This window comes from Cervus elaphus, chromosome 32 (genome assembly GCF_910594005.1).
Source record: "Cervus elaphus chromosome 32, mCerEla1.1, whole genome shotgun sequence".
Lineage (NCBI taxonomy): Eukaryota > Metazoa > Chordata > Mammalia > Artiodactyla > Cervidae > Cervus > Cervus elaphus.
The window spans coordinates 41,164,668-41,178,144 of record NC_057846.1 but is presented as its reverse complement, the minus strand read 5'-3'; the positions used below and the strand labels follow the sequence as shown (position 1 = coordinate 41,178,144).

The 13,477-nt window shown below is 38.8% G+C and overlaps 1 protein-coding gene across 1 annotated transcript in view; it reads right to left on the bottom strand.

The window, feature by feature from the left end:
* The window catches only part of ADAM32 (ADAM metallopeptidase domain 32), a 160,519-nt gene that overhangs the window by 87,047 nt on the left and 59,995 nt on the right, over window positions 1-13,477 (bottom strand). The window contains exons 10-11 of the mRNA XM_043893833.1: window positions 9,561-9,642; window positions 1,209-1,345 (exon numbers count right to left, since the gene is read on the bottom strand). Of these exons, the coding sequence (XP_043749768.1) occupies window positions 1,209-1,345; window positions 9,561-9,642 (219 nt within the window). The remainder of the gene's footprint in view (window positions 1-1,208; window positions 1,346-9,560; window positions 9,643-13,477) is intronic.

Genomic DNA, 13,477 nt, shown 5'->3' with positions numbered 1-13,477 from the left:
TTATAATTCAGTTTCTCATCTGTAAAGGTGAGAATATTAGGACCTGCCCTAAGGAGATGCTGTGAAAACCAAATGACACAACATATGCAAAGTGTTTGAAATAGCCTCTCGCACACAGCAAGTACAATGTAAATATCTGTTATTTTTATTATCATTAATACCAGACTCTGGGTGAGCTACACAAAGCATCCTGTCATAAGCATACTTGAAAATAGTTGGCCAAATGGACAACAGGCCCAAAGTGGCAATTCTCATCTTGTTTATACAGCTATATAAATCTTATATTTGATTCAATAAACAGTATTATAATTTATACATTGAAATTTAATAAAATTAAATATTTTATACATATAAATATTATTTTTACATATAACACATGTAGAACTAGCTTATAACGTAATATGTCTGTATACAAAATATGTGTTTGAGCTATTTTTAGAATGTAAGAACTAACTTTAGGTGGTGCTTAGAACTATAAAAAGAGTATGTTTTTGAAAAGTAATGGCTTGTTTTCACCTTTGACTTTTGGTTGTTCTTCAGTTATGAATAGGTCATACTTAGCATAGGCCCTTTTTACAGATGAAAAACTTTAGAATACTTATGACACCTGCTATAGCCCTTGTATCATATACCATGTGAGGAACATTGGCAAATTTATAAATCATTGTAGCGAATCCATCACATACTTGTGAAACTTTACAATTTAAAAAACACTTTCCCATTTTATTTTCTCATTTTGTTCTTATATCACTCTGGAAAACAAGACATTAGGCATAATCATTTCCATTTTAAAGATGAGAAAGCTAAACCTAAGCAAGGTCTATTAATTTATCCAAAGTCACACAAATGTTATGTCATTTAGATTGAAGTTTTCCCAGAATATTAATATACTCTAAAAACAAAGGTCACTTGTTTTGAGCTACAGATATTTTTAAAGATCCCTTAAGCGATTTCATAAAATACACAGTCTATGGGAAATTCCTTTGGTAATGTATCTTGCAGACTGGATTTGTTATTTTGTTCTAATACTAACCTTCTACCAAACTACTCTTAGGCTTAAAATTTCATATTTAGGTTTTGTGGTACTTGGTCCATTTATATAGTTAATTTGCACTATAAGCAAATACTAAAAACTTTCACTTGAATTATTTAAACAAATTATTGATAAATTCAACAAATAAATAAAATTTATTTTTGGAAAAACTTACAGGGCTTTTGTACTCATTATGCAGATGGCTCCTGAACATCGACATTTCTTTGGGTCATCATATGATATTCCCAGACTGAGTCCCAGCATCTGGGTAACAATAACTGAAACTGCCTCCAAAGTTATCTCCTTGGGATACTACATCAACATCAAAGAAAATTCAAATAAAAGACAATTAACTGAAGGGTAGTAAAAATAGTATTTTTCTAATTAAAATCATTTTATTGTTTTATCAAATACTTAAGAATATGGAAATACAGTTCCTTAGACAACTAAGAACCTGAAGCCCTTCTTATGAAATTTTATTAAGATATAAACATATGAACCTATGTCTAGTTTTGCCATGATTTAACAATTGAATGCCTAAGATAATCCTTAAATAACTGTCATAACTACATAAATGTGCTATTTTTACATCAGATTTTTGGCTATATGGACCATGATCTTCCATTTGCCTAATTTCTTAGACCAGCTATCATGTTCATTCAGGAGAGTCCACATGATACTCCACTTCCCAGCTCACAAAGTGGACATATGACCGAAGTACTCAGTTGTAAGTATGCTATGTGCTTCCAGCCAATATTCTCAAAGATACAATAACTAGTATCAGGAGAAACCACAGAAAACAGATCCTCAAGAAAGCTTTCTTATGATTGCTGCTGCTAAGTCACTTCAGTCGTGTCCGACTCTGTGCGACCCCATAGACGGCAGCCCATCAGGCTCCTCCATCCATGGGATTTTCCAGGCAAGAGTACTGGAGTGGGGTGCCACTGCCTTCTCTCTTATGATTAGGCTGTCACAAATATAACAAATGCACAAGTATCTTCCCTGACAAGGAGAAATGGGACAATGGTAATTCACAATATGCAATGACATCATAATTTCTCAAATTATTGCCAAATGTGGCATAAGATAAGGTGCAGGAAAAGGCCAAGATGTGAGGCTCATCAAGGCACTTCACTCTTACAAAAACAAGCTATAATAAAAATTGTGGGGTCAACTGGCTTCTTATGGAAGTGCTAGAGGAAGCACATTATGAAACAGAAAGGAAAAACTATAAATGAGCAACTGAGAATGTAAATAGGCAATCAGAAAGCCTCTACAGCAGCACAGTAGTGACTCGTCATCTCCTCTAGTTATTGGTTTGAGGACCAAGCTCAGGGCCTAGTTATAAGTACTGTAGGGTTATAGCACCAATTTAATTATCAAACTTCCCAGATTTGATGCAGGAGTCAGAATCTGAAACTTGAAATTGGAACTAGAGTGACATGGACAAATATCACTGGACCTCTCTTGCTAGTAGAGTAAGCTTCCCTATAAACAATGAAAAAGTCCCTACATTTAAAAAATGACATTTTTAATGAAAATAACTGGAACTTTTGTCTCATTACCCCTGCTTATCTCCAGGTCCCTAATCAGAATTAAATTACAACAGGAGTGATATTAACAAGATGATAACATAGGTCTTTCCCAAGTCTACTCCCAGAACATGGAAGTGAGGCTGAAGCACCACCGGCACCAGAGATCAAGACAGACCTCATAAGAAGATCAGCAGGAGCAGCTATGCACGATGCATTACCCCTCCCCCACACTGGTGCAGCACAACACTGAGAGGTCTCCCCGGCTGTGGTCCCACAAGTGGGAGGAGAGTACAGAGTGGACATCTAGATCCCCCAGTACTGTGGGTCACTGGGAGCCCTACTCTGGTCCTGCCCCATGAGGATCACAAAGGACGAGTCGGATTTGACCACTGTAAATCTGATCATGACAGAGAAGGCAGGGTAGGGGTGAGGGTTGCAACAATCAATGCTTAGACCTTGGCAAGCCAACTTCCCATCCATAGCAAATGTAGGTCCCAACTAGTAGATCTGCAGAGCCAGGACAGTGGAACCGTATGACCAGGGAAGTCAATGAGGTGCAGATCTGCCTGATTTGAGTCCTCCGATGAAAAGCTTTGCTGGCCCTGGACCTTCTACCCAGTCGGCATAGCTGTTTATAGCCTTGCCTAATGACTGGCATAGCCCCTGGCTACCCCTGACAAGAAGCCTGGCTAGAATACCTGGTAGCTGCACAGTGCAGCAACACGAACAGAGAGTATGGCAGGCAGAGCTGATTGTTCACAGAGCGAACCTAGTGGCGCTGTCTGGCCAGGAAACCTGGAGTCACAGATAGCTTGGGTTGAGCCCACAAAGAGCTAAGCTGATTCTCCAATTCCACCTGGGCAAGGAAACAAATCCATAACCCTGCCATTGCTAAATATAGCCTTCAGAAAGCCCAACCAGTGAATCTAGTCAGAGCACACAGGAAGCTGTGCCATTCTATCCAACAATCCTGCTTACAGTGGCATTTGAACAGACAGCACAGCTCATGGTTTTCCCCATCTTCAGAGCAAAACCCAGTGGTCCCACGTGGCCAAGGAATTAAGGGTACAGTCTGCCTAACGTGGGTCCACAAATAATGAGGCATGCAAGTCATGTGACCTATTCTGCTGCCTTGTCATGGCAGGGAAGCTAATTCATTCCTCAGCTACTGCTGAGTAGAGTTCTTTTTCCTTACATTTTAGGAAGGCTGATCAGTGAATCTAGACAACCACAGAGTACATCCTCCTGCCTCATTTGGGCAGGGAACCATGCCAGCAGTCCTGACAGTTAATACCCCTCATCCTTCACTTCAGAGCTTGGACAGTGGCTCTCACCCCAAAATAGAACCTGTCTGCCCAGGGACATGTCCAAAAACCTAAACTGAGCTGGCTAGCGAAGAACTGTCTGCCAAAGTAAGCCTGTAAAGTCTGGAAGAGGAGACCAATTACTCAAATGCACAGATACCAAAGTAAGGAATGAAGAAAGTAAGAAAAATCATGTGAATGTAACACAATAAAATTAAACTAAAAATGTTGCAAATAAATGACCCAAAAGGAAAGGAGTGCTGTCAGAGAAATAATTCAGAATAAACTTCTTAAAGAATTTTAGTGAACTACAAAAGCAAATAGATAACTAAATGAAATTAGAAAATGGTGAATGAAGAAAATAAGTTCAACGAAGAAATAAAAATCAACTAAAAAAAGATGTCCTAGAGCTTCAACAGTAGACTTGAACAAGTGGAATAAAGAATCAGCGATCTAGAATGCAAGAATATTTAAAAATTATTCAGTCAGAGGATCAAAACCTTAAAAAGAATGAAAAAGAGAGAAGAAAGCCTACATGACTATGGGACGAACACACACATACACACACAAACACACTAATATCCATATCTTAGGAACTTGAAAAGGAAGGGACAGAAAGTTCATTTAAAGCAAAATGGCTGAAAACTTTCCAAAACTGGGAAAGAAATGGACTTCCAAGTGCATAACATACAAAGGATCCTAAATAGGTTGAACCCAAATAGGGCTACATGAGGACACATTACAATTAAATTGTTAAAATAAAGAAAAAGAAAGAATTTTGAAAGAAAAAGAAGAAATCAGGTTATATACAAGGGAACTCCCATAAGACTATCAGCATATTTCTCAACAGAAATATTTCAGGTGAGGAGAAAATGGGATTATATATTCAAAAATATCAAAAGAAAAAACTGTCAACTAAGAATTCTATACCCAGATAAAGACCATTACAGTATACTAACACATATATATGGAATTTAGAAAGATGGTAATGATAACCCTATATGCAAAACAGAAAAAGAGACACAGATGTACAGAACAGACTTTTGGACTCTGTGGGAGAAGGCAAGGGTGGGATGTTTCGAGAGAACAGCATCAAAACATGTATATAATCTAGGATGAAACAGATCACCAGCCCAGGTTGGATGCATGAGACAAGTGCTCGGGCCTGGTGCACTGGGAAGACCCAGAGGAATCGGGTAGAGAGGGAGGTGGGAGGGGGTATCGGGATGGGGAATACATGTAAATCCATGGCTGATTCATGTCAATGTATGACAAAAACCACTACAATATTGTAAAGTAATTAGCCTTCAACTAATAAAAATAAATGAAAAATAAAAAAAGAATTCTATACCCAGCAAAGCTGTGCTTCATAAATGAAGAAGAGATCATGATTCTAAAACAAATAAAAGGTAAAGGAGTTCATCATCACTAGAGATCCCTTACAAGAAATACTAAAGGGAGTGAAGATGAAGTTCAATAATGCTAATTAACATCATTAAAACATGAGAAAATGAGCATAAATGTCACTGTTAATGGCAAGTGTATAGTCAGAATTAGATACTGTGATAACATAATGGTGGTGCATAATTCACTCTAGTTTAAAAGTGGAAACACAAATATACTAAAACAATTATAGTAAAATACATTATAGGATATATAATATAAAAAAGGTATAAAAGCACATAAACTATAATTAATAACTGAAAAACAATAAGAACCTGGAGAAGAAGAGAAGTAAAAGTATAAAGTTTAAAAATGCTACTGAGTGGGAGGAGATCAAGATGACAGAATAGAGGCACCTGGAACTCACCTCCTCCCACAAATACAACAAAAATACATCTACATGCAGAACACATCTCACAGAAAATCTACTGAAAGCAGGCGTAAGATCGCATACAACTAAATCTGCAAGAAGGAGTCCTAGATAGTGGAGTAGGATGAAGGGACAAGGGAAAAGAGGAACTGGAATGGGACCTCTGCCACTAGGCAGGGAGCTGTGAAAGAGAAAGGTTCCTTCACTCTAGAAATCTCCTTTACCACCTGGGAGGTCTGGTGGGACAGATAGGGAGGGAGCTTCAGAGACTCAAAGGGAGAATGTGGGAGGTGGATTATGCCCCAGCAGGGCACAGAGAGACCAGGACAGACTGCCTTTGCATGTCAGCAAGCTTCCCACATGCCTACTGGAGTGTGAAGTGGCCAAGTTCTGAATCTGAAGCTTCAGTGGACAGTCTGGGGAAAGGACTCAGTTTGGCTATACAGAGATAGCTTGACGGGCCTGGAATATGGTCTGGGTAATGACTGGGAGTGTGCACAGAATGATGTGAGAGTCCACCATAAGAGTCCCATTGTCAACACACAAAACAAGGGTCAGAGGTGCACCATAGCAGCTTTCTTGTCAGCATGCTCACAACAAAGCATGGTTTCCACCACCGAGGGTTTTGCAAACTTCCAGGATACCCAAACATGGAGGTGGGGGAGCTGAAATTTAAGCTGATAATCCATGCTCCCAAATCAGGCACAGGAGTATAACTTTGGAAGGATTCAGACCAGTGAGTTTTGGGACCAGAACAATGCATTCAAGCATGAGGGACATCTGAGCTAATTATTGGTACTCCCATAACAGAGATGATTCCAGGTGCCACAATCAGCAAACTTTGTGGGTGCACACATCAAGTGGCAAGGAACATCACACAATCACACATCTTGGTGGACAGCACCTGGGGAGGAGTTCACAGCAGCTCCTGTCCCAGAATGAGTGCTCCAGTCCCTCCTACCTCACACAACAGTTTAGAAAAGGATCTGGGAACTTCCATTCCAACAACTGAAGAGCAGATTCTGTCCCCAACAGAGCTGTGACAACCACAGAGCAAAGGAGAGGCTCTGCCCAACATCCAGTGTAGGCTCTAGTCAGCACACCACAATCATACCCCCTATTAAGGGGACAAGGGCCAGCACACCCTGAGAAAGACATGTCAAGCATTCATATCAAAACAGCCCTTGAACCAAAACTATTGGACTTACACAATCTTACATACAGGGTCAGTTCAGTTCAGTCGCTCAGTCATGTCCGACTCTTTGCGACCCCATGAACTACAGCATACCAGGCCTCCCTGTCCATCACCAACTCCTGGAGTTTACCCAAACTCATGTCCATTGAGTCAGTGATGCCATCTAACCATCTCATCCTCTGTCATCCCCTTCTCCTCCTGCCCTCAATCTTTCCCAACATCAGGATGTTTTTAAATGAGTCAACTCTTCACATCAGGTGGCCAAAGTACTGGAGTTTCAGCTTCAACATCAGTCCTTCCAATGAACAGCCAGGACTGATTTCCTTCAGGATGGACTGGCTGGATCTCCCTGCAGTCCAAGGGACTCTCAAGAGTCTTCTCCAACACCACAGTTCAAAAGCATCAATTCTTTTGCATTCAGCTTTCAGTTCCACATAAAAACAGACCTTCAGACCAGAGTAGATAACTGTTTCTCTTAAATTCATAGAGTCAGAGAACTATAAGGAAAAGGCAGAAAACTACTCCCAATTTAAAAAAGAGAAATCCTCTGAAAAAAACAATGTAACAGACCTCCCAAATCTACCAGAACCCAAGTTCAAAGAGCAGTTAATAAAAATGCTGAAGAAATTAAGAAAGACTGTCAATAGAAACACAGATTACTGAACCAAGGAACTAGAAACTATAAAAGGGAACCAAACAAAATTGCCAAGATAAAAACCAAGCTAGGGGAATAGCTCAGGAAAGAATGAAGAGGTGGAGCCAAAGCAAAAACGACACCCAGTTGTGGATGTGACTGGTGATGGAAGTCAAGTCCAGTGCTATAAAACAACAATATTGCATAAGAACCTGGAATGTTAGGTCCATGAATCAAGGTAAATTGGAAGTGGTCAAATAGGAGATGACAAGAGTGGGCATCAACATTTTAGCAATCAGTGAACTAAAATGGACCAGAAAGGGCTAATTTAATTCAGATGACCATTACATCTACTACTGTGAGAAAGAATCCTTCAGAAGAAATGGAGTAGCCGTCATAGTCAACAAAAAAGTCCGAAATGCAGTACTTGTGTGCAATCTCAAAAACAACAGAATGATCTCTGTTCATTTCCAAGGCAAACCATTCAATATCACAGTAATCCAAGTCTGTGCCCCAACCACTAATGACAAAGAAGCTAAAGTTGAACAGTTCTATGAAGACCAACAAGAACTTCTAGAACTAACACCAAAAAGATGATGTCCTTTTCGTCACAGGGGACTGGAATGTAAAAGTAGGAAGTCAAGAGATACCTGGAGTGATAGGCAAGTTTGGCTCTGGAGTACAAAATGAAGCAGGGCAAAGGCTAACAGAGTTTTGCCAAGAGAATACACTGGTCATACCAAACACCCTCTTGCAACAATACAAGAGATGACTCTACACATGGACAGCACCAGATGGTCAATATTAAAATCAGACTGATTATACTCTTTGCAACAGAAGATGGAGAAGTTCTATACAGTCAGAAAAAACAAGACCAGGAGTGACTGTGGCTTAGATCATGAACTCCTTACTGCAAAATTCAGACTTAAACTGAGGAGAGTGAAAAGGCTGGCTTAAAACTCAACATTCAAAAATCAAAGATCATGGCATCTGGTTCCATCACTTCATGGCAAATGATGGGGAAACAATGGAAACAGTGACAGACTTTATTTTTCTGGGCTCCAAAATCACTGCAGATGGTGACTGCAGCCATGAAAATAAAAGATGCTTGCTCCTTGGAAGAAAAACTATAACAAACCTAGACAGCATGTTAAAAAATAGACATTACTTGGCCAACAAAGATTCGTATAGTCAAAGCTATGGTTTTTCCAGTAATCATGTATGGATATGAGAACTGGACCATAAAAAAGGCTGAGTGCCAAAGAATTGATGCTTTCAAACTGTGGTGCTGGAGAAGATTCTTTAAAGTCCCATGGGCTGCAAGGAGATCCAACCAGTCAATCCTAAAGGAAATCAACATTGAATATTCATCGGAAGGACTGATGCTGAAGCTCCAATACTTTGGCCTCCTGATGCAAAGTGCCAACTCATTGAAAAAGACCCTGACACTGGGAAAGATAGATGGCAAAAGGAGAAAGGGACAGCAGAGGCTGAGATGGTTGGATGGAGTCACTGACTCAAACGACATGAGTTTGAGCAAACTTAGGGAGATGGTAAAGGACAGGGAAGCCTGGCATGCTGCAGTCCATGGGGTCACAAAAAGTTGGACATGACTGAGCGACTGAACAGTAACATAAAATTTTGAAACATTTTAAAGAATTTTTATCATACTTTTTGGTTGATCACTTGTTTTGATTTTGAAGTTATTTTATCTGTAAGACTACTCCAATTTTATACCTACAAAAAAAATCTATTTAGGTTATAGAAATATCTTTGCAGATCTTTTCATGATGCACTCTTCAATATAGTAAGGAATACAAGTGTATTTGTGATATTTTATTCTACTTTAACTTCCAAATATTTGTAGTAAGATACTTTGCACTTCAGAATACTATTAATTCTACATATTTCAAAGTTTTAACAGTGATGAAATATAAATGCAATATATAAATGTAAATATAAATATAAAATGTGTAAAATATATGCTGTAATGCTGGGTAAATTTTTAATGTATTTGTTTTCAAATAAGATTAAGTCATTACATACCAAAACAATTCCTGCAGAATAACCAGTAGCACACATCTTTCCAGGAAATGTTGCTCCCAAATAATCTGGATAATCTCTAAAGCTAAATAAATAAGTATTAAATGACAATTAATTTTGACAAACAATTCATATATGATGTTTCCTGCTAAGAATTTTCCTGTAGTTCATAAAATTCTAGTCTGAAGCAAACTGAAGTAAAATCTTTCTCTATGTCTTTGTTTCACATTTGTAAAATAGTGTTAATTAAATGAGATTAAGCACTTTGGGTTTCTAAAACATATCCAGTGAATCCAAATTCTTGATGACTTTACTGTTCTTGTGACATTTAGTTAAGGTTACCAAAGCCTTTACAGGCTTCCCTGTAAAGGGACAGTAAAGAATCTGCCTGCACTGCAGGAGACCAGGGTTTGGCCCCTTGGTCAGGAAGATTCTCTGGAAGCAAACAGCAGCCTACTCCAGTGTTCTTGTCTGGGAAATCCCCTGGACAGAGGAGCCTGGTGGGCTATAGTCCATGGGGTCACAAAGAGTTGGACACAACTTAGCAACTGAGGATGCACACATGCACCAAAGACTTTGATCAAACATTTCAATCAAAAGCATTTTGCCCAATAACAATGAAAAATAGCTTTAATGTATGGATTAAAAGTTTTCACTCAAATGTAGGTAAGCTCACCATTTTCTTACTATAATGACTATATTGTTCTACAACTTAAGTTAATTTTTTTCTGCTTTGAAAAAGATTCCATATAGCCTGCCATATAATAATAGCACTATTCTCAGAGATTTATGTAAATCATTCTATTTAATTCTCAAATCCACCCAGGAAATAGATATTATTTGTCCCCACTGAACAAATCATATATCAGATGGAAAGTACAAATAGCTTGCTCAGGGCATCAGAGTTAATAAGTACTGCTGAAGGATATGAACTTAAGACAGTTTGAATCCAGAGCTGTACTTTCAATTACTAAGATATGGATGCTCCAAACATATTCTGCCATCTTTAGAGCCCCAGCCAAAATAAACATTCCAGGATGTATGTAGAAAAGCTTAATACTCAATTCTCAATTTAAAAGGTCCCCTCAGTCTCACCTGCACTTTACTTCACAACTGCACTGTCCCTCCACGGCTCCCTTATTCTCATGTTGTACATCCCTACCCTCCAGCACTTGTATCCAAGTATTTGCCCTTAACACCTAAGTTTAGCTTTACATTCCAATATTGAATTATTGCTTAAATTCTTTCTTCATTCAAGACAGTTCTGCCAATAGATAAGACTTTCCCCTAAACTCTATCCATACTCCTGATGATCTGGATACAATAATAACTATTTTTACTTAATACTGCCCACCCAATCTTCACATCCAATCAGTTATCAAGATTTAACGTTTTACTTCTTCAACATTTCTTGATTCCCTCTCCTCCTACAGAGGTTTAGCTACACTTATAACTATGAATTCCATGGTCTTTGAAAAGAATTATTACTTACTCCTATATCTCTAAGTACACTGCTTCAATAACCTGTAATGCTGTCCACCTTCCTTTGAGTTTAAATATGCCTCAATCTGTCTTCACACTTCTAATTTGATTCATTACTTTGGATCTCTCTCGCACTCTTCCTCTCACTCTCATTACTTCCTCCTCCTTTAAACTATAAACAGATACACATAATGTACTAATATTAATCTTCTGCAATGACATCAACAAGATGGAAGACTTGGGACTTTTAACCCTCATCTCTCTCTCCAGAGACACTTTTGAGAAACACTCACAGATGAGAGTATTTTTGTGGCCTAAGAGTCCAAGGAAGGGTCCCACACCACACTTGAGCAAAAAAATCCAGGAACATTCACATTCTTAGGTAAAAACAGTTTCACTCTGCCCACGTCACCATTCCCCCAACTCAGCACAGCTCAGTGCCAAGACACGCCTTCAGCCATGATCTCTCCCACAAGGGAACGTGAGGGCACAATGAGTGCCCCCAGGCATGCAAGATGATGCCCAAGAGGCCCATTTTTAAATTAAATTCCACTGAGAAACAAATGGACAAAGAAAATACAATGTACATACACAGTGGAATATAATTCAGCCTCAGAAAATAAGGAAATCCTGCCATTTGCAACATGGATAAACCTGGAGGACATTATGCTAAGTGAAGTAAGCCAAACATGAAAAGTCAAGTACTGTAAGATCTTGCTTATATGTTGAATCTAAAAGGGTCAACTTACAAAAGCAAAGAGTTGAATGGCGGTTGCCAGGGGTTGGGAAATGGGGGAAATGGGAAGATGGTCAAAGGTATAAAGTTTCAGTTGCACAGGATGAATATGTCCTAGAGATCTAATGTACAGTCAGATGCCTAGAGTTAATAATACTGTATTGTATATGTGAAATTTGCTACAGTAGACTTAAATTTTCTCACCACACACCAAAAAATGGCAACTGTATAAGATGATGGATATTTTAATCAACTTGATTAAACTTTCATAATGTATACTTATATCAGAACATCACATTGTGGACATCCCTGGTGGTCAGTGGTTAAGAAGCCTCCTGCCAGTGCAAGGGACATGGTTCTGGGGAAGAGTCCACATGCCTCGGGGCAATTAAACCCATATGCAGCAACTACTGAGCCTGCATTCCAGAGCTCACAGGCCACAACTACTGAGCCCATGCACCACAACTACTGAAGCTCATATACTCTGAGGCCCATGCTCTGCAAGAGGAGAAGTCACTACAATGAGAAGCCTGCACACTGCAACTAGGGAGTAACCTCTGCTTGTCACAACCAGAGAAATCCCTCACACAGCAACAAAGACCCAGTACAGCCAAGATAAATAAATAATAAACAATTTTAAATGCTATTAAAAAACCACACTGTACCCCTTAAATATATAAAATTTTTACTTATCAATTATAACTCAATAAAGATGGAAAGGAATAACAATAATAAAAGCAAATATAGGGAAATTGAGGCAGAACATATCAACTGCCCTAGGTGACAGACAGGGCTGAACTTAAATGCAGGCATTTGGCCTCCAGAGCTTAAATTTGAATCACTATGCTATGTTATCTCAATAAACATTTGTTGAATAAAGGAAAGATTGTAAAAGGTTTAAAAAAATTAAGCTTACTATGTTTACTGTTCCTCCTTTAGGACCCAGATTATAAATTTCTGGAGTATGGAGACCACAGGAAATTACTGTTAATGATCATAATTTCAAGGTATTTATTCTAGTATTTTATATTACATTACTCAGTATATTACATTACTCAGGGGCTTCCCAAGTGGCATTAGTTATAAAGAACCCACCTGCCAATGCAGGAGATGTAAGAGACGTGGTTTCAATCCCTGGGTCAGGAAGATCCCCTGCAGGAGGAAATGGCAACCTACTCCAGTATTTTTGCCTGAAGAATCCCATGGACAGAGGAGCCTGGCAGGCTACAGTCCATGGGGTCACAGAGAGTCAGACACAACTGAAGTGAGTTAACATGCAGCACGTTACTCATATGAAAAATACACTGGTGCTTTAAGATAGCATCAAGATATCAAGAAGGATCACTACTTAAGTTTAAGGATGCTGACTGTACCATAATTTCCATATTTCTAATGGGATAAATTCCCTGTCACCAGTCTCACTATTAATGCATCAAAGTTCAACATCTTAAAATTGGGAAAGGGGTATGTCAAGGCTGTATATTGTCACCCTGCTATTTAATTTATATGCAGAGTACATCATGTGAAATTTCAGGCTGGGAGAAACACAAGCTGAAATTGACATTTCTGGGAGAAACATCAATAGCCTCAGATATGCAGATGACACCACCCTTATGGCAGAAAGCAAAGAGGAACTAAAGAGCCTCTTGATGAAGGTGGAAGAGGAGTGAAAAAGCTGGCTTCAAACTCAACATTCAAAAAA